A 19,425-nucleotide genomic window follows, 5' to 3' on the forward strand; every position below is an offset into this window, starting at 1 on the left:
TTCAATAACGAACTGGATATTGAAATTGTTTGATTTCATGGAAATAATTTATCCATGTTACCGTAATGAAAAAAAAACAGTTCACATCTTTTTGAAAGATTGGGAATTTATCATACAATTTATCCACAGATCAATGCAAGTGTTGTACTTAACTCTGGTCATGAAGGAGTCATCCTCTTCTCTGAGGCAAAAGGCAAAAGCTTAAGTCTATCTTGGGATAACCTTTAAAAAGCACCAGCTCCCTCCACTTTCTTGATGGTCATTTTGTTGGCGATAACAGCATTCTCAAGCCTCCTCCCTTTAATGTGTTGTTTGTTTATAATTTATCGTTTATTTCCTGAAGTCTGTGTCTTCTTTGGTTTGCAGTTTTCTTAGCTCTATGTGCTTGAGGCAGTGGAAAGGGATGCAGACCATGTGACTGGTTCAGTGACTGTTTAGAATGCAGTTTAAAAGGATGACAGTTGAGGCTTGAGTTTGTTTGAGTACAGAAGCCAGTGTTAAAAGTCAGTTGAGGCTTGAGTTCCTTAGAAGTAGACTGTTATAAAAGAGAGCTGAACAGAGCAATATAGTTTTTGTGGAGACTGTTAAAGACTATAAGTTAAAGATACAAACTGAAATATTTTTAAAGCTTAACCTGACAAGAAATGTACCTGTATATTTTAATACATGAAGTTGTGAGTAAAACAAACATGTTATTTTAAAGAAGTCTACTTGAATCTTTGAATCATTACCCAATAAACTAAAGGAACACTCCTGAAACTCTTCTACCCAATAAGGTATGATCCTAACAGGTCATAATTCCCAAATACAGTAGAGTCTCACTTATCCAACACTCACTTATCCAACGTCCTGGATTATCCAACGCATTTTTGTAGTCAATGTTTTCAATACATCATGATATTTTCATGCTAAATTCGTAAATACAGTAATTACTACATAGCATTGTAGTAATTACTGTATTGTATTGAACTACCTTTTCTGTCAAATTTGTGGTATTTGTGGTATGTTTTGGTGCTTAATTTGTAAAATCATAACCTAATTTGATGTTTAATAGATTAATTCCTTAATCCCTCCTTTTTATCCAACATATTCGCTTATCCAACGTTCTGCTGGCCCGTTTACGTTGGATAAGCGAGACTCTACTGTATTATGATCCTAATAAGTCATAATCCAATAGTCCAATACATTTTAGGGGAAGTGCCAAAGAACTGCTGCTTCTATTTCCCTATCCCAGCATTCAGAAAAGCTAGAAAAGGCATACAGTGGAAAGAGTAGAAGGGAACTGCTTCTATTAGGTTCTCCGGGGATGGATTAAGCCAGACATCCTCAAACTGCAGTCCTCCAGCTGTTTGGGATTCCAACTCCCAGAATTCCTAACCATTGAACAAGCTGGCTAGGGCTTCTGGGAGTTGGAAGCCCAAATAGCTGGAGGGCCACTGTTTGAGGATGCCTGGCCTGAGCTCTTGGCTTTTGCTGCTCTGCTCAGAAAAGAGGATGGTTCCTTTTTTATAAGAGTTTACTATGCCATAACTTTATCAAAAAGTAGTGACCATCTTTTTGTATACCTGGGTAAGAAATGATAGCTGCCAATTGTGGCTGTCTGTCTGAGGCAACACTGACACTTCCTCCTTTTTGCAGAATGACCCTTAGCTTATCCAGGGATCATATCAAAACCCATAATTTTGGCCCCAAAACCTGCCCTTGACATGCATGAGTTTATATACTATTAGCTACACTGGATCAGCATGTAAAATTATTTTGTTAATTGTACAATCTTGATGCATCGTATTTTATTGGTCTTAACCATTTGTTTTGTGAAAGAAAAATGTTATATTCATCTCAATATGTAGATTTATTTTCAATTTTAGTTTGTCTTCAAAACTATAAAGCAGGTTTACTGCATGTGTGTGTAACAAAACTTGTATTTTATATTCAATTCCTAGAAGTTTGAAAAGTATTAATTGAGGATTGATTTCTTGTAGCATCAGCAGTGCTTTGCAGTATTCAGCAGAGTGAAATTTACTCGGGTTTTACTGACTGTACTGATAGCCTTTACCAAAAAAGAGGTATGTGATTATTAGGTAACCTGCATGTACTATGAAATAGTGGCAGTTTGATCTTTCCTATGTAGCATTTTCATAAACAGAAGCTATATTTTTCTCTCTTATCAGGAGGGGAGGGGATGGGTAGGAGACAGAAAATGGGATGGTGCCATAGCTGTGCCCTTCCTTTGATCCAGCAGGGCTGCTGCTGGTTCTTACCCTCAATATTGGTGTTAGGATGATGTTCATAGGTTAGTTAAAGAGCAGTCAGTCCCTGGCATCCCTAGGTGGAGATAGGAAAGACTCCTGCCCTGAAGGACTGCTGCCTTTTACAATTGGGTTGAAGAGCTACAGGTACAAATCAGTGTTGGGTGTTTCCTATATACCATATGTACACTAATCTAATGCTCACCTTTTTGGCTAAATTACCATCCCAAAATTAGGGTGTGCATTAGATTTGCATAATATGGTAATAGTGCTGAGCCAAAGCAAAAGGGGAAGCTAATTATGAGCACCTGTAGCTTCCATTTAAGGAATATCACCTCTAATTTAATTGCCATGACTCAATGGTATACAATGCTGGGACTTGTAGTTTGGTGAAGCATCAGCATTCTTTGGCAGCCTCCATGATCCCAAGCTAGAGCCCCCATGACCCTATAGCATTGAGCCAAGGCAGTTAAAGTGGAATCATGTTACAGCAGAGATGCATCCCAAGGCTTTCCTTTCATTTGCTGTAAGTTTTGTTGTTCAAACACTTTGGTTTTTAAAGAAGGAATTCTAAGCAGTTAGTAACTGTGATGCACACTTTTTTTGCAAATTACAAAGAATCCACTTTTTGCTGCTATACATTACATTTGCCAGCAAATACTTTTTTTGACTTCAGGATTTTGAAAATTGAGGTGTGTGTTAGATTCGATGGCACATTAGACTTTAGTAGTTGCCGGGGATAAGATATGGTGGGCCAGGGCATTTCTAGAAACAGCCACTTCATACCATATTAACCAAGCCAATAATATTACAGTAGGCTCTCTAATTTTGTGGGAATGAGGGGTGCAGGGCCCCAGAATAGTGGAAAATCCCCAAATTAAAAAAACTGCTATTTCTTTACCTGAAAGAACACTTCTTTAGGAATCTAGGTTCTCCAGCACAACTGTGTGATCAATGTCTGTCTATCATTGTATTGTTGCATGTGGAGTGGGTGTTTTGCTGGAGGACCCAGAGATTCCTAGAAAGAATATATGAATCAAATCCATGAATAATCAAATCTGCAGAAGTTAAATGTTTTTTATGTCATAAGATTGTCAGGTGCACCATTTTAAACGGTTAGCACAGAAACAGATCTATACTTATGTGATCAACATTCTTTTGTTTTACTTAGTACTCTTTCTTATAATGATAGATGTTTGTTATTGTCTAGTAATGTAAACACTGTGTGTGAGAGAGAGGGGGGGAGAAAGAGAGTATATATTATATAGTTTCTATCTTTTTAACAGACTAGTGCAGTTGCAGAAGCTCAGAAATTGATGACTCAGGCAGCTGACTTACTTTCTGCTATCCACAACTCATTACACCATGGCATTCAAGCTCAGAATGACACAACCAAAGGAGGTATTATTATTATTATTATTATTATTATTATTATTATTATTATTATTATTATTATTATTATATTTATACTCTGCTTTATCTCTTCCAAAGGAACCTCAAAGCGGCTTAACATAAAGGCATTTGCATACAATCTAAAATACACAAATATGCAAACATTAAAACAAAATTAAATATAAACAGTATTAAAAGATCACAGTTAAAATCCATTAAAACATTGTAAGCATTTTCTTCAGAAATGTTCTCTTTTTTGTGTGTGTGGTCTGTTGAAATTCAGAATACCTAGTACATTTAGAAATTTGTAGGAGAACTATGCTCATCCATGTATCATGGGAAGTAGGAGAGGAGGCAGATGTAGTTGACCTGCAACTGCCAGCAGTGAGGAATACTGGGAGATAAAAGTTGCCACCTTGTCTCCTATATTAGGAAGAAAATAGGATATAAAATAAAGAAGCCCCTTTCATACTATCTAGTGGGGTGGTTCCAGTTTAATTATGGCAAAATCCTATGGAATCCTGGGAACTGCAGTTTTGGGAGCGTTATTTAGAATTCTCTGCCATGGAGATCTAGTGCCTCGGGAAACTACAAATTCCATGATTCTGTAGGAGGAAGCTGTAACAAAGTGGAATCACGGTGCTATAATTGTTAAGAGTGAGGGGGAATCACAAAACTACCAAATCATGGATTCTGTGGAATGCAGCCATGACAACTAAAGTGGGATCGTAGTGCTATAATTGGGAAGTGTTGAAGAGACCTCAGTTCAACAACATCTGGAAGGCCATATGATTCCCACCTGAATTTGTTTCTAAGATACACAGTTGTTCAGGTATTGCTGTCTTACTTATAGATGCAGAATTTTTGCCCACAGAATATTACATTTTGCAGCCATAAAACAAAAATCAGGTTTACAAAGACCACAAAGTTATGGCACTGTTTCAAAAGGATCTAGAGAAGTAGCTAGTTTGGACAGTAAGAGACAGATTGTTCCAGAGCTTTTAGAGAAGTCAAGGCTTTATCCTTTTTCGAGAACTGTCCACTGTTTTGAAGTGAATAAACCAAAATGTTTTTCCCTCTTTGCTGAAACTATTAGTGTATGACACTGTACTTAATAAAAATCAAGAACAGTAATTAGATTACTTTTTTTTAGATCACCCTATTATGATGGGTTTTGAGCCCCTTGTGAATCAGAGACTGCTTCCCCCAACTTTTCCTCGATATGCAAAGATCATTAAAAGGGAAGAAATGGTCAACTATTTTTCAAAACTTATTGACCGAATAAAATCTGTTTGTGAAGTTGTTACATTAACTAATTTGCACTGCATACTGGTAAGTCTGGACTTTTTCAGTTGCTTTATTCTTACGGTATAAGGGCAGGTTCCTGGAACAATTCCTAGGGCTTATGACAGAAGTATTGATGCAGCTCTTGTTTTCCATTCCACTTCTAATTGTTTCATGCACCAATAGAAAAACATGGTGGAAGCTTACAGTATTATCCTATTCAATGTAGTAGGAAGTACCGTATGTACTCGATATAAGCCAACCCAAATATAAGCCGAGGCACCTAATTTTACCACAAAAAACTGGGAAAACATATTGACTTGAGTATAAGACGAGGATGAAAAATGCAGCAGCTACTGGTAAATTTCAAAAGTAAAAATAGATGCCAATAAAATTACATTAATTAAGGTATCAGTAGATTAAATGTTTTCAAATATTTACATAAAACTGTAATTTAAGATAATAAGACTCAAGTAGAAGTCAAGGGAGGCTTTTTTGGCCCTAAAAAAGGCTGAAAACTCAGCTTATACTCAAGTATATACATTAAGCCTCTGAGTCCAAAGTATCAACGTATAAGTATTGTTATTATAGCCTTTACTTAGATGAGGGATCTTGGATTGAAATGACATCTAATATCAGACAGGCATTGATGGCTGCATGTAGCAGGGAAAAGGTATAATGTGTAGTCATATACTTCTGAAAGAAGAGTGCACTCAGTTGAACAACAGTAGATTTCCCAAACAGTTGCCTTATTCCCTCCCTAGGTGTCCATCTCTATGTGTAACAGTTAATGCTGACTCTTTTCTTTCTCCATTCTGTTTCTGTATTAGGATTTTTTCTGTGAATTTAGTGAACAGTCCCCTTGTGTTCTTTCAAGATCACTGTTACAGGTAAGTAGGAAAACACCAAATATACAGAAATGTTTTAAATATTTATTTATAATTTGAAAAGTCATAGAACTACTCTTTCTTGCAGACTACTTTTCTTGTAGATAATAAAAAGGTATTTGGTACTCATCTCATGCAAGACATGGTGAAAGATGCCTTGAGATCCTTTGTCAGTCCTCCAGTCCTTTCAACTAAGTGAGTAGCAGAATCTAGAACTGGCGCTAATCTGTATATTTATTGCATGTCTCAGTGTTTGAAAAAATACAGGCCAACAACATCCAATTATCCTTATAAATCAACACAGCACTACCCTGAGTTTGGACAACTAATAATTGTTAATGATATTGTAACTCTAAAGAAAGTTCATTGTCTACTAATTTGCAGTCTGGAACTTAGTCATCTTTCTGTTGCACTGCCGACTGTGAACAACCACCCAATATTTGCCCCTTACTAAATAGTCTTAATTTAATACGTGGAAGGTAAAGTTAGCTCCTTTGTGAAGACAGATAAGAATAACGATAAATGTCCCAACTGACCACTTAATCCAGATTACCTCATGCAAGAATGTAAAACATGATAATCAAGGACCAGATTTCTTTAAACAGCTTAGCTTGTTTCAAGTAACACCTGTATCTTTTTCACAGTTTAGCTGTTTTTAGTTTCAGTTAAAAAAAAAAAAAGAAATATTTTTGTCCACAATGATTTTCACTGACATTATTTTGTTCGCTCTTTCTTAGGTGTTGTCTGTATAATAACCATCAGGCTAAGGATTACATTGACTCCTTTGTCACACATTGTGTTCGTGTGAGTATTGGTGGTGTTATGAAGAGTTTGCTTTTTAAAATTCCTAGGCACTTTATGTACCTTTAAGTATCTTTTTAGAAATCCGGATGTTTTTGTCAAGTGAGACTCTTAACTGAATGATTTTCCTAGTTTTTTGGAGTTGACTAGTAATTTATTATTTTGTGGACAGGATAATATGTGAAGAGCATGATTTGTAAAATGGTGCACTAAAGGAAAACGTGTTCCTTGTGAATTGGAACTCCCAAGAATGCAATGGGTGCCATTGTCAGAGACCCTGAAATAGATGATTGCTCAATGGATGAGTCAAGACTGCTCTTGGTTTCCTCCTTCTCTTTTGAGAAATAACAAAGAAAGAACATAAACACTTCAGCGAACTGAAAGTTAATAGAATCATAGAGTTGGAAGATACCACAAGGGCCATCCAGTCTAACCCCATTCTGCCATAAGTACTCCCAAAAGATGGTCATCCAGCCTTTGCTTAAAAATATCCAGAGAAAGAGATTGCACCATACACCCAGGCAGCATATTCCACTTCCAAGGAGCTCTCACAGTCAGGAAGTTCTTCCTAATGTTTAGGTGGAATCTTCTTTCCTGTAGTTTGATTTCATTGCTCTGTGACCTCGTCTTTTGAGCAACAGAAAAAGGTTGCCCCCTCCTCAAAATGGCATGCTTTTAAATATTTAAGCATGTCTATCATGTCCCCTCTTAACCTTCTCTGTTATGCAAAGCTATTAAACAATGATGACTGTGAGTAGTTCTATAGTTGGTTGCACAATCTCTTGAATAGCTGCTGTTCATTGCCAGTTATCATGAGAATCTCTGCTAAGATTCAGTTGAATGTAGGACTTAACATTTTGTAAGGATCTGAGCTCTCCCACAGCAGACTAAGTGTATTGTTGGTGAACAACGACATCTCTGTGACTAGAACAGTTATTATGTGGAACTAATTAGGTTTTTGAGAGATGAAATAAGGCAACTTACAGACTTCATCCTTTCTCACAATCTAAAGTCATCCTGTTGGTTCAAGGCACAGTGCTGCTGCTACAGATCTTTTCTGGTGTATTTTCCTATGCTTAGAAAGCACCTCCATTTAACAAGTCCAGAAGCTGTTACCTTTTATCCTTAAGGGCGCTGGTGGCAAATGTTTCTTTTGCTAGATTGCTGCCCTACTTAATAAAGTCATAGGACTCACAACAAAGACTTGTCACCTTAGCTATCCTTAGAAAATCGCCACTGTGTTTGGCAATACTGTCAAGAACTTTTCATAGAGGACAGGAAATAAGAAGAAATAAGAAAATAAGAATATGCTTGGCCATAACAATATGTAATTGTTTTTAGTTGTTACCTTAGAATACATTACTAGGCATCTGTAGCCACTCTTTCGTGTGCCCGGTTTGATGCACGACATTAGCACTGAAAATACCAACTGAGTGGCATCATATAAGTCATGTTGTTTCAGTGTCATTCTAAATGTGTTTAGTTCTGTGATTTACAAGAGATGTATATGCTCAGATCATCAATATCCATCCCACTTCATTAAAAACTAGAGTTGACTTGGACGTGAGCCAGGAGCTCAGTCAAATTCCCTGTAAGCATATTTCAAAGGGCTCCAGATTAGGACTGATGCAGCATCAGCCTGCCCATTGTTGCCTCCAATAATGGTCTCAAAATGTATGGTTCAAATGAAACCTGTGATAGGAGAGTGATGTAGATGTCTAAAAAAGTAACTTATCTTCCTTTTTCCCCCTCCAGCCATTCTGTAGTTTAATTCAGATTCATGGGCACAATAGGGCTCGTCAGAGGGATAAACTTGGACATATTCTTGAAGAATTTGCTACTTTGCAAGATGAGGTAATTTAGAAGCAGGAAATACTGTACAAAATAAGCCTTTATGGCAACGGCATGCTTAATGCCTCTCTCCTTTCCCTTGCATGGTGATTTCTTGGATATTTTCTTTTCCCATGGGAATTCCAGTAAATACCAGGTTATGAAAATGTTGCCTATCCCCATGAGTGTTTGTGGGGACAGAATGAAAGATACTCTACAATGTCCAGCCACCCAGAGCCTGAAAACGTTTATCTTCATGAAGTATAACATTGTTTTGAGCAGCCGACAGACTTGAATTTCCTGCATCATTCCTTGTTACCACCTCTCCCAATAGACCATCTTATTATCTTATTCTAGCTAATATACACAATGTTTTAACACCATACTTTACCATATAACGTATCATCTATACTTAATATATTTATACAAATGAAGAACATTTTGGTTTCACGCTCCCTTTTTGTTTAATGTGGAATGTGGAAATACCTGTGTTTTCAAGCTGGTCTCCAGGTATCCTGTCCAGATAAATGTTTCTATAAAAAAATCATATCTTGCCATGGCAGCATCACACATTTTTATGTGCCCCATTCCTGGTTTTCCTGGCAAATATTGCTGGCTTGTTTTTTGAGCAGGATCATGCGAGTATGCATTTCTTGTCCTTCCACTTTTGACCAGAAGGAGGAGTAGTTTCTCATCCAAGCATTCACATTAAATTTTCTACCTTATGTTTTTACTATTAGTTTGTAACATTTTTGTCCCATTACATTTAAATGGCAGTATTTTTAAAAATTGTGCCCCAGAAATCTGGTGGGACACTTTATTGTGTCCTATCTTTGTTTTCTCTTTAAAAGTACATGGCAGGCAGCAGGGAGACTGTTTAAGTCTCTTGAGGTAACAAAGTCGTAAAATGCCTGCCTTGCAGATTTGGTTCTTTGGGAACTCCCCAGTAACACATGGTTTTAGGATACTAAAATGTCCTGCCTGGTAGGATGCAACTGTAATAGTCTCATCCCTGGTCGCATTGTAGTTTCTTCGTTGCACTTTGATGTATGCTTGTCATCTTCCCCTATACAGGACAAAGGATTTTGGATTTTGTCAATATAATGTGTGAAATTGGCCACACTGATGTTTGTATTCAACACTGTTCCTTTCAATCTTCTAGGCAGAGAAAGTGGATGCAGCACTTCACAGTATGTTGCTGAAACAGGAACCCCAGAGGCAACACTTGGCATGTTTGGGCACCTGGGTCCTTTACCATAACCTTCGCATCATGATACAGTATCTTCTGAGTGGGTTTGAACTGGAACTGTATAGTATGCATGAATACTACTACATATATTGGTAAGAATTGGGAGTGTATATTTCCCTATTTCGGCATTTCTCAAACTCTGGTCCTTCAGTTGTTTTGAACTTCAGCTCCCAGATATCCCAGCCATCTTACCAGCTATTAAGAATTGTGGGAGCTGAAGTCCAAAACATCTGGAAAGGCAGTTTGAGAAACTCTGCCCTAATTGGTAGAAATAATACACAGTTCATTCTACAGTGCGTTGACTTATGTATCATAAGTGTATATTAGAGACTGTTTACATAGGGTTAGATCCAGTCATAGGATAGTATCAGTCCCCCAAACAGTCTTGGATTCTGAATGGAAGATTATGGACTAAAGTTCCTTCATCCTCCCCAAAAGTCCCATCCCATAGAGGATTTTACTAGGATACAAGGGGAGAGAAGGAACCTCCTTTCTCTTAACTCTCTTCAATTACATTGAATTAGGGTCCAGGCTGTTGAATTCAGCAGATTAACATAACCTTTTGAAATTATTAGAAAAATTGTTGGTTATAGATTAAAAGGAAAACCAACAGAAATGCTTTTAATGGCAATTGCGTTTTGCTCTATAGAGCTTGTATTCTTACGCCCTGGAATTTTTCTCAGATAACTGATCACAAAATATTGTTTGTAGGTATCTCTCTGAGTTCCTCTATGCCTGGTTAATGTCAACACTCAGCCGAGCTGATAGTTCTCAAATGGCAGAAGAAAGAATAATGGAAGAGCAGCAGAAAGGCCGGAGCAATAAGAAGTCCAAGAAAAAGAAAAAAGGTGTATATGTGTTTCAGATCATATTTGCTGGATTTGTTCATCTCATGTTTCTTTTAAAGCACATGAAAATAGCGGTGGTTATTTATTTTCAGCTTCATGTAGCCATCTAAATTAGGGGGCACTGATTCTGTAGGAATAGAATTCCAATTGCCTGAGTTCATTTTTCAGCTGCATCTTATAGTTGTATTTGAGAGTTTTAAATTAGAAAAAAATAATATTAGTGAATAACAAAGTTTCTGTGTTGTTGTTCTTCACCCTTGGACTCTGAATTTGGCAGTATGGATCTCTCTTTCCATGAATCCTACTTCCACACTCAGTGAACTACTGCAGTACTCAGTCCCATATGGCCTAGTTGCAACTCTATTTATTGCTATGCCATCTAAATTTAATTACTTTCAAGAATGGGAGACTCACTAGGCTACAAGGTAACTGTGGTTTTTGTCCTTTATCATCCAACCCACAATTTCTCTTTTGTCTCAGTGTCTGCTGTGTTGCCAGAGGAAATGTTGCCAGTGATGGTGGGGATGGTAGCATTTTCAGGGAAGGTCACTGTTCAGGAAGACATGTCCTGTCCTATCCTCCCCTCGCCTTGCCCCAAATGCCACAGTTAAGGTTAGCAAATGCCTCCCATCGAAGCCAGTGGTGGGCTTCTTGCAAGTCTACTAGCTCCCCATGCAGGGCGGGGAAAGGTTTGTAGGAAGGAACTCTACAGTCCCAGCTGTAACATCTCCCTACCTCAGGTTTGTTGAGAATGTGTTCCAGAGCGTAACTATGGTTTAGTGAGATCGTCATGTATATGTGTGAGAGGCTGAATAAGTGAATAAATGAATGGATGATGTAGATGTAAGCTTTAAATGTGGGGAGACCCTGTATGCTGCCACACAAGTCCCATTGACCTCGACCTTCAGCCCCATTCATTGAATTCCTTGCAGGCTACCACTGAGGTGATGCTATCCTTAGGTGAAAATGACACGTTTCTATGGTGATTCCTCATCTCAGTGGAGCACCTTCATTTTGAAGATTAGTTCGGTATAAGTAATGCCTCCCCTAGAAAAGCCCAGTCTTTGTGTGGATAGAAGTTCAAGGTCTTGCCCCCTGAGAAGTTTTAGCATAAATTTGACCTAATCTAGATGGCAAACTGAATTTTGCATTCTGCATAGAAGGGATGGGGGCAATTTGCTCCTTGCAAGAGATATAAGGCCATCCCTTCCATGTTAAGTCACTGTATTTTTAACATCATTGAAGTACTCATACCTCTGTAGTAAAATATTTTGTGCATGGAATTTGCAGCACGTCCTTTGAGCAGAGAGATCACCATGAGCCAAGCCTATCAAAACATGTGTGCTGGAATGTATAAGGTGATGTATATGGACTGTAATTATAAAAGTAACCTTTTAAAAATATTCTGATATGTAAGTAGTCAAACAGAGAATTGCACCTAAACATTTTTGAAGGAATTTGAACGTAAATATAGGTGGAGCGCCCGTTATCCAGAAATCCATAATAGTCAAAAATCTAAAATTATGAACATGGATGGCTGAGATAATGGCATCTTTGTTTTCTGTTGGTTCAGTGCATAAAAATTATTTAAAATATTGTATAAAATTAATGATAAGCCCTGTGGGACCCCATAACCAACAAGTCATGAGGTCAAATAGGACTCCCCCAACATCACCTTCTGGAGACGTTCCGAAAGGAAGGACTGGAGCCAGTGTACTACAGTGCCTCCCAGTCCCATCCCTGCCACATGCTCCAGAAGGATACCATGGTTGATAGTATCGAACGCTGCTGAGAGATCTAGGAGAACCAGCATGATTCAGACTCCCCCTGTCTAGTTCCCTCCAAAGATCATCCACCAAGGCGACCAAAGCCATTTCCATACCATGCTCTGAGCTGAAGCCAGATTGAAGTAGATCTAGAAAATTTATTTATTTACTTATTTACAGCATTTATATTCCGCCCTTCTCACCCCGAGGGGGACTCAGGGTGGATCACATTGCACACATAAAGGCAAACATTCAATGCCATGACATAGAACAGAGACAGAGACAAGACGCAGGCTGGCCTCAAACTCATGACCTCTTGGTCAGAGTGATTTGTTGATTTGTTCCAGCTGGCTTGCTTTCCAGCCTGCACCACAGCCCGGTCCTTCCAGAAAGCATCTTCCAGAAATCTTTGGAGTTGATTGGCCACCACTCATTCTGAGATCTTACTGATAAAAGGCAAATTTGATACTAGCCTATAGCTGTCCAAATTGATGGGATTAAGGGGTGTTTTTTTAGAAGTGGTGTCACCACAGCTTCCTTCATAATAAATGCATGTAGTTTGTGAATCATTTGAGGGTGATAAGTGAATACAGTGCAAGTGTATCGGATTTCTTTGTGTTGTGGCTTCATTGAGTCCTCATCAGTCATTTATCCAAAGTAACATTTCTGGGGCACATGCACCATTGCTTCTGCTGTAGATGTTGCAAGTACCAAATTTCTCATTCTGCTGGGTTCTCTTACTTTTGTCTCTCTGCTTTTTTTAAGACTATGATTGCTTTTGATATGGATGGCAAAGTGAGAAAGCCAAAGTTTGAACTTGATAGTGAACAAGTTCGATACGAGCACAGGTTTGCACCATTCAACAGTGTCATAACACCACCACCAGTACACTATTTGCAGTTCAAGGTGAATCATTGTGAAATTAATAACTTGTACCAAGTCATTTGTTTGTATATTAACTTTTTATTATTTATTAATTGAACAGTTTTTCCAGTGGGCTTAAGTACTTTTATTTTAATTGTTCCCTTCCTTCTTGATGTGCAGTTTTTACTTTTATTTGGTTCAAAAACCTGTCTCCTCTGTGCCTAAAAGTCTGAATAAACAAACTATGATCTTTCTCTTTTGGGGAGGGGCAGCTTCTTTTAATGAATTCTTATTTCTCCCCTAATATATAGGAAATGTCTGACCTAAACAAATATAGTCCTCCTCCTCAGTCTTCTGATCTCTACATGGCTGCTAGCAAACACTTCCAGCAAGCTAAAATGATACTGGAAAATATCCCTAACCCAGACCAGGAGGTGAGAACACACTCTTTAGACATATGAATAGAGAGGGAAAAGGGTTGGCACCTGCATGAATTATGTTTTAAATAGTAAATGTCTTAATAGTTTTTGTTTTACAGTTAGATTTTTCTTGGTGTACAGGGAGAGAGGGAGCACAGGGAGGATCAACCCAATCTTATCAGTGGGAAGCTTTATTATTGGTATGACAACAACAACCCAGAAGGTTGCAGGAATTCTGGTTTCTCATGTTCAAGCAGTTTTCTAGTGCACACTGACCATTTCTGGCTAAACAGACAGCTTTGTAATTTCTTTATTGGGCAGCTTTCCCTTCTCTGCCAACCAACCAAGAACAAATGCTGGCTTCTTTCTGTGAGATAAACCAAAAAAGGAGAGCACCCTATATTTGCATTTTACAATAAACAGCTTGCAGCAAAAATGATCAATAGTATTCACAAGCACTCAGCTTGTGCATGATAAACCAGGAATCGTGGCATGGAGTATTCACGTTCGCTGATTTTTTTTTTTCTGATTTAGTGTCAGATAACAGCCAGCTGTGCAGTGATAATGTATCCACTGCACAAAGAATTTTGAATTTGGATAAAGGGACTCTGAAGGTCTTCCCATCTTCCAATGTGAAAAACAAATACAGTAGAGTCTCACTTATCCAAGCTAAACGGGCCAGCAGAAGCTTGGATAAGCGAATATCTTGGATAATAAGGAGGGATTAAGGAAAAGCTTATTAAACATCAAATTAGGTTATGATTCTACAAATTAAGCACCAAAACTTCATGTCATACAACAAATTTGACAGAAAAAGTAGTTCAATACGCAGTAATGTTATGTTGTAATTACTGTGTTTACGAATTTAGCACCAAAATATCATGATATATTGAAAACATTGACTACAAAAATGGCTTGGATTATCCAGAGGCTTGGATAAGCGAGGCTTGGATAAGTGAGACTCTACTGTACTCTCAAATATATGTGTAGTAGGCTCTCCACTTTCATGGGACTTAGGAGTACAGGATTCATGAAAGTGGAAAAAATATGGATTAAAAATGTCCTCCAGCATGACTATGTCCAGTGCCTAGATAGGTGTTCTCCTGAGGAATTTCTTGGTCCTCCAGTGTGACTCACACTGGAGGACCTCAATATTTCTTGAAGATAATATATTAATCAAATCTGTGAATAACCAAATCTGCAAGAGTTGAACCTTCAAATCTGGATGGATGGCTTGAAATGCTGCTGTTCAATATGCTTGCTTCATTTTAGCATACATTTTTGTACAGTGGATAGCATTTACTTGTCCAACAAAAACACTGAATAAATTTGGCCTCACATCTTGGAACCAGATTAATGATATTTATATAAAGAATACTTTGTTGGTTTATAAGCAGCTTAGCAAAGAATGTGGGGGGAAAAGTTTAGTTTTCTCTAAATGACTTGATACAATAATTGTTGCAAATGTCATATTGAATTAAGTATTTGTTGTTGCTGACCTCATTTAAGATTTACTTTCTGTCAGAATTATTAAACCTTGATCTTTCTGTGTTTAGGTCAACCGTATTCTTAAAGTTGCTAAACCCAATATTGTGGTTATGAAGTTGCTGGCAGGTGGTCACAAAAAGGATTCTAAAGTAAGCAAATCATAACTAGATTGTTTCTGAAAATGTAATAGAATCAAACTAAAGGAGGTCACAGACAAGTGTGCCAGGACTAACTGATGTACATTAATAGCATGTTGCTAATGCTTTTAGTGTTCAGTTTCAGTGCAAATTATTGCTGTGTGCCTTCATGTCATCACAGACTTATTATGACTCTTAAAAAAACCCTATTACAAGGATTTATTCAGAGGAAGTTTGCCTTAGCCTTCCTCTGGGATCAAGTTAGTGTGATTTGCCCAATTACCCAATGAGTGTCTTTGGCCTTAGTGGAGATTGAAATCTTTGTCTCCAGAGTCATAGCCCAATGCGCATACTACTGCACCACACTGGATGTCACATTCCTCTTAAATATACTAACCCTGAGGAACAAGGTGGCTTTTTAAGCTGATGCCAAACCATTGTGGGTGTGGTTTTTTTGTGTCAGGAGCTACTTGGAAACTGCAAGTTGCCTCTGGTGTGAGAGAATTGGCCATCTGCAAGGACATTGCCCAGGGGATGCCTGGATGTTTGATGTTTTTACCATCCTTGTGGGAGGCTTCTCTTATGTCCTCTCATGGGGAGCTGGAGCTGACAGAGGGAGCTCACCCACTCTCCCTGGATTCAAACCATCAACCTGGTGGTCAGCAGTCCTGCCAGCACAAGGATTTAACCCATTGTGCCATAGGGGCTCCTGGGTTATGTTGCTGTAATTACAATAGCTATTGAACGTAGCCACGATAATTGCCAAATGTTAAATACATCTATTTTAAAGGATGCTCTGTTGTGTTTTGTACTCAATATTGTGGTTATGGCTTAATAGCTTACTACTAAATATGGAAAATCTTGACTTGACCTTCATAAAATCTTCGCATGTAGTAGAAAATATTAGATATTTGTAACCACTGTATCTTTTATATAAAAACTAGCATACATGCTTGGCATTGACTGGGTGCTGGAGGAGCCACTGGCCCTATTTTCTTCCCTTCTTTCTCTTTCCTTCCTTCTCCTCTTCTTTATGTCCCTTTTCTTTTCCTTCTTTCCTACCTTCCTCTCACCTTTCTTCCTTCTCCAGCTCTGAGAGGACCTCACAATGTCTCCATGGCAGCATGGCTTTCTTTGTGGCTCTTTCCTCCCTCCCTCTCCCTCATACACATGTCATCTTTCTTTCCCAGTGACATCACAAAGACCCACTTCACCTAGCAACAGCCTTTTAGGTACACACAGACATACTTCTACTCTTATTTTCAAATTCCACCTCTGTAAAAGTCAAACAATAGAGGAGATAGGGGCACAGTATACATCTTGTATTAAATAAATTCATCTTCAATACAAATAGCCTGCGCTTAACTCTTAGTTATATGTGTGTGTATATTAGGGGCATGTCACATCAATCCTTGTGGTTACATGATGATAAAAGAACTTGACTTTACCCTAACATTTTGTTTCAGTAAGAGATGATGTACTGTAATGATATAACTATCATTAAATTTTTTCTTCAGAATCTAAATCTGGTTCAGTTTTCCCAGGGTTGGGAATTGCTCGATTCTGTGATACGTTTCTAAAATTCATAGTGCTTGTATAGGACTCTAGTCTTCTCTTCCTGTAATTGTAGTTTAGCTTCAGGATTTTTCTTATATGATGTGTTCAAGAATTGTTAGGAATTAGACTGTTTAATAAACTTTCATTCAGAGTTCCCTAACTTATCGTCAATTATCGCTTTCTAGATTCCACCGGAATTTGACTTCTCTCCTCACAGATACTTCCCTGTGGTGAAGCTTGTTTGAAAGGCAAAGGATCATAAGAACAAAGGACCCATAACTTCTGTAACAGAGCTGCCTTGTGTGCTCTCTTACACTGTGCTCAAAAAGGACATGGTGCTCTCAGACAAAAGTATTGCTGTATTGGAAGCAACCTTGTGCAGACTTTCTTACACAACCTGAATGACAACTGAAGTTTTAAAAGTGGTTTATGTAACATACTACCATTGAAACTGGTTTTATCACTTTCATTATTAAAGCATTGTATGTTTTGATCTGGTGCATATAAATCAGTTGTATGAAAGGTTTCAGAACATTTATATACACTTCACAACATATTTGACCATTCTGAAAGTAAAGTGCAACAAAAGAATTGTTCTCATATGCATTGGTGAGTGAAAAGAGATTATACCCCTAACCAAAACAAATAGAAATGCTATTGTGAAGATATTAAATGTTTCCCTGGAAACTCCCAAATATAAAAGTATAAACACACAATCTCTTAAGCACTGTGGCTTAGATAATTTCTTAAGACACAGATAGTAAGACTCAAATTTTGTTTCCTTCTGGGCTTCATTCATTAATATTGCAGATGCACATTAAAGGTGCCATATTTTACTTTATCTAGTATTTGGTTCCTGCAAGTCCTTGTTTAGGCTGTTAATAGGCATCTGAACCTAGAGCTAAATACAAAGAATTTTGTATTAGTTTCAGATACTTTGGAACACTGCTTAAATAAACTGTGTGGCATAAACCCAAATGGGAGTCCCCTTAGCTCAATGTTGGGGTCACGAAAAAATTAACAGTAAAAAGTTTCTGAATACCATCTAGTGGCTGTTTTGGCCATTATACAAATTAGCAAGAAGTGACTACAGAAAATGCTTCAACTGTACTACCTAAAGAGAAAAATAAGCCTGTTTAGAAAGCCTCACAGATGCTGATTCATTATCAGTAAATGTTTAATTTTATACGTATTTTATATATCTGGGGTCATGTAAAACTTTCTCAGGCAGATAGAGGTTGTGAGTAGAAAAGGTCTAAGAATCCCTGCTTTAGACAAACTCCTGTGTTTGGACTTTCAAAACAAAACAAAAACCCTACACACACTCAGATCCTCAGTCAAAAGTGAAGATTGCATGTACTGATCAGTACTTGTCCCAAGTCTTTGAAGAATTTAACTTGGGAGGAAAATTTTGCTAAGTAATTAAGGAACTATAGAAAGACAATCAGGTAGAAATACTTATTAATGGATCTAGATCAAGAACAATCAAGATAAAAACCAAGACAAAACAAGGATGCCCTCTTTACCCCGTTCTCTTTGCACTGGCAATTGAACCATTAGCTTGCTTTATTAGAAATGATATCAAAAGATTTAGAATTGGCCAAGAAGAAATCAAGGTAAATTTATATGCAGATGATACAATGGTTCTACTTGGAGCATCAGAGGACTCCATAGAGAAAGTAATATTATAAAGAAATTTGAAACATTATCAGGGTTGGCAATAAACATTCAAAAATCAGAAATCGTACACAAAAATCTTACTTGGAAAGAGTTAAAAGGATTACAATCCATTTTGGGAATAAAACTGGGTGAGAAGAAGTTAAAATATTTGGGGATCTACAGCCCCAAAAATCTAAACAATCTAATAAAATTAAATTAACAATTATGGGAAAAGTTAACAAACAAATTCATAATTGGAAAAATTGGAATTGGGGTATGTCAAACAGAAGAATTTTTAAATGATTATTTTACCAAAATTAAAGATTGGGATATGATGTGTGAACAAAGTAACTGGCTGTTATGGGAATGGTTTTAAACAAAGAATTATAGAGTTGAGTAGAAAGAAAAGTCAAAAAACAGATTTTGATCAAATTTTAAAATAGAAATTAAAGAAAGGCTTGATGGGTTTCATTTATAAGAAAACATTGAAAACATAAACTGAAACAAGCACTAGTCGAGATATGGAAAGAGGATATAAACTGCAATGAGTCAGTCATTGAACACTGGATTAACTCAATTAAAAAATCAAACATATTAGGAACAGAGAAACACAATAGAAAATATTGACCAAATAGTATCAAACCCCACTTAAATTAGCACATATAACTAATCGTCAAAACTATGTTGGTACAAATGTGGCAAAATCAGCTCTTTTATGCATATGAAGTGGGACTGTGATAAGATACAAAAAATTATAATAAAATAAAGAGATGGAGGAATTAATAGGGCAAAAAATAGCTGAATAAAAGATATTACTTTAATTCAGAAAAAATGGCAAGGGTAGCACTAATAAATGGGCTGATATAAAACATATGATACGGTAGAAGCGGCTCAAGCAACCGTATTTTGGGCTGGAAAGAGCAGAAAAATTGGAATTTTAAGAATGGTTTGAATATTTAGCAGACTGTATGCTCCAGGATTATATTTTTGAAAAG

General features: G+C 37.4%; 1 protein-coding gene across 2 annotated transcripts in view; it reads left to right on the forward strand.

Annotated features, from left to right (window-relative positions):
• The window catches only part of naa35 (N-alpha-acetyltransferase 35, NatC auxiliary subunit), a 28,110-nt gene extending 10,846 nt beyond the window's left edge, over positions 1-17,264 (forward strand). The window contains exons 10-23 of one of the 2 annotated variants that reach the window (XM_003216459.4): positions 1,983-2,066; positions 3,536-3,650; positions 4,795-4,973; positions 5,756-5,815; positions 5,901-6,007; positions 6,550-6,616; positions 8,369-8,467; positions 9,606-9,784; positions 10,404-10,540; positions 11,831-11,898; positions 13,072-13,212; positions 13,482-13,604; positions 15,146-15,226; positions 16,957-17,264. In XM_003216459.4, the coding sequence (XP_003216507.1) occupies positions 1,983-2,066; positions 3,536-3,650; positions 4,795-4,973; positions 5,756-5,815; positions 5,901-6,007; positions 6,550-6,616; positions 8,369-8,467; positions 9,606-9,784; positions 10,404-10,540; positions 11,831-11,898; positions 13,072-13,212; positions 13,482-13,604; positions 15,146-15,226; positions 16,957-17,016 (1,500 nt within the window). In that variant the 3' untranslated portion in view covers positions 17,017-17,264. The remainder of the gene's footprint in view (positions 1-1,982; positions 2,067-3,535; positions 3,651-4,794; positions 4,974-5,755; positions 5,816-5,900; positions 6,008-6,549; positions 6,617-8,368; positions 8,468-9,605; positions 9,785-10,403; positions 10,541-11,830; positions 11,899-13,071; positions 13,213-13,481; positions 13,605-15,145; positions 15,227-16,956) is intronic. The other variant, XM_062972053.1, reaches the window with a different exon arrangement.
• Positions 17,265-19,425: the final 2,161 nt, after the last annotated feature.

The sequence above is a fragment of the Anolis carolinensis genome, chromosome 2, assembly GCF_035594765.1.
Source record: "Anolis carolinensis isolate JA03-04 chromosome 2, rAnoCar3.1.pri, whole genome shotgun sequence".
Classification (NCBI taxonomy): domain Eukaryota; kingdom Metazoa; phylum Chordata; class Lepidosauria; order Squamata; family Dactyloidae; genus Anolis; species Anolis carolinensis.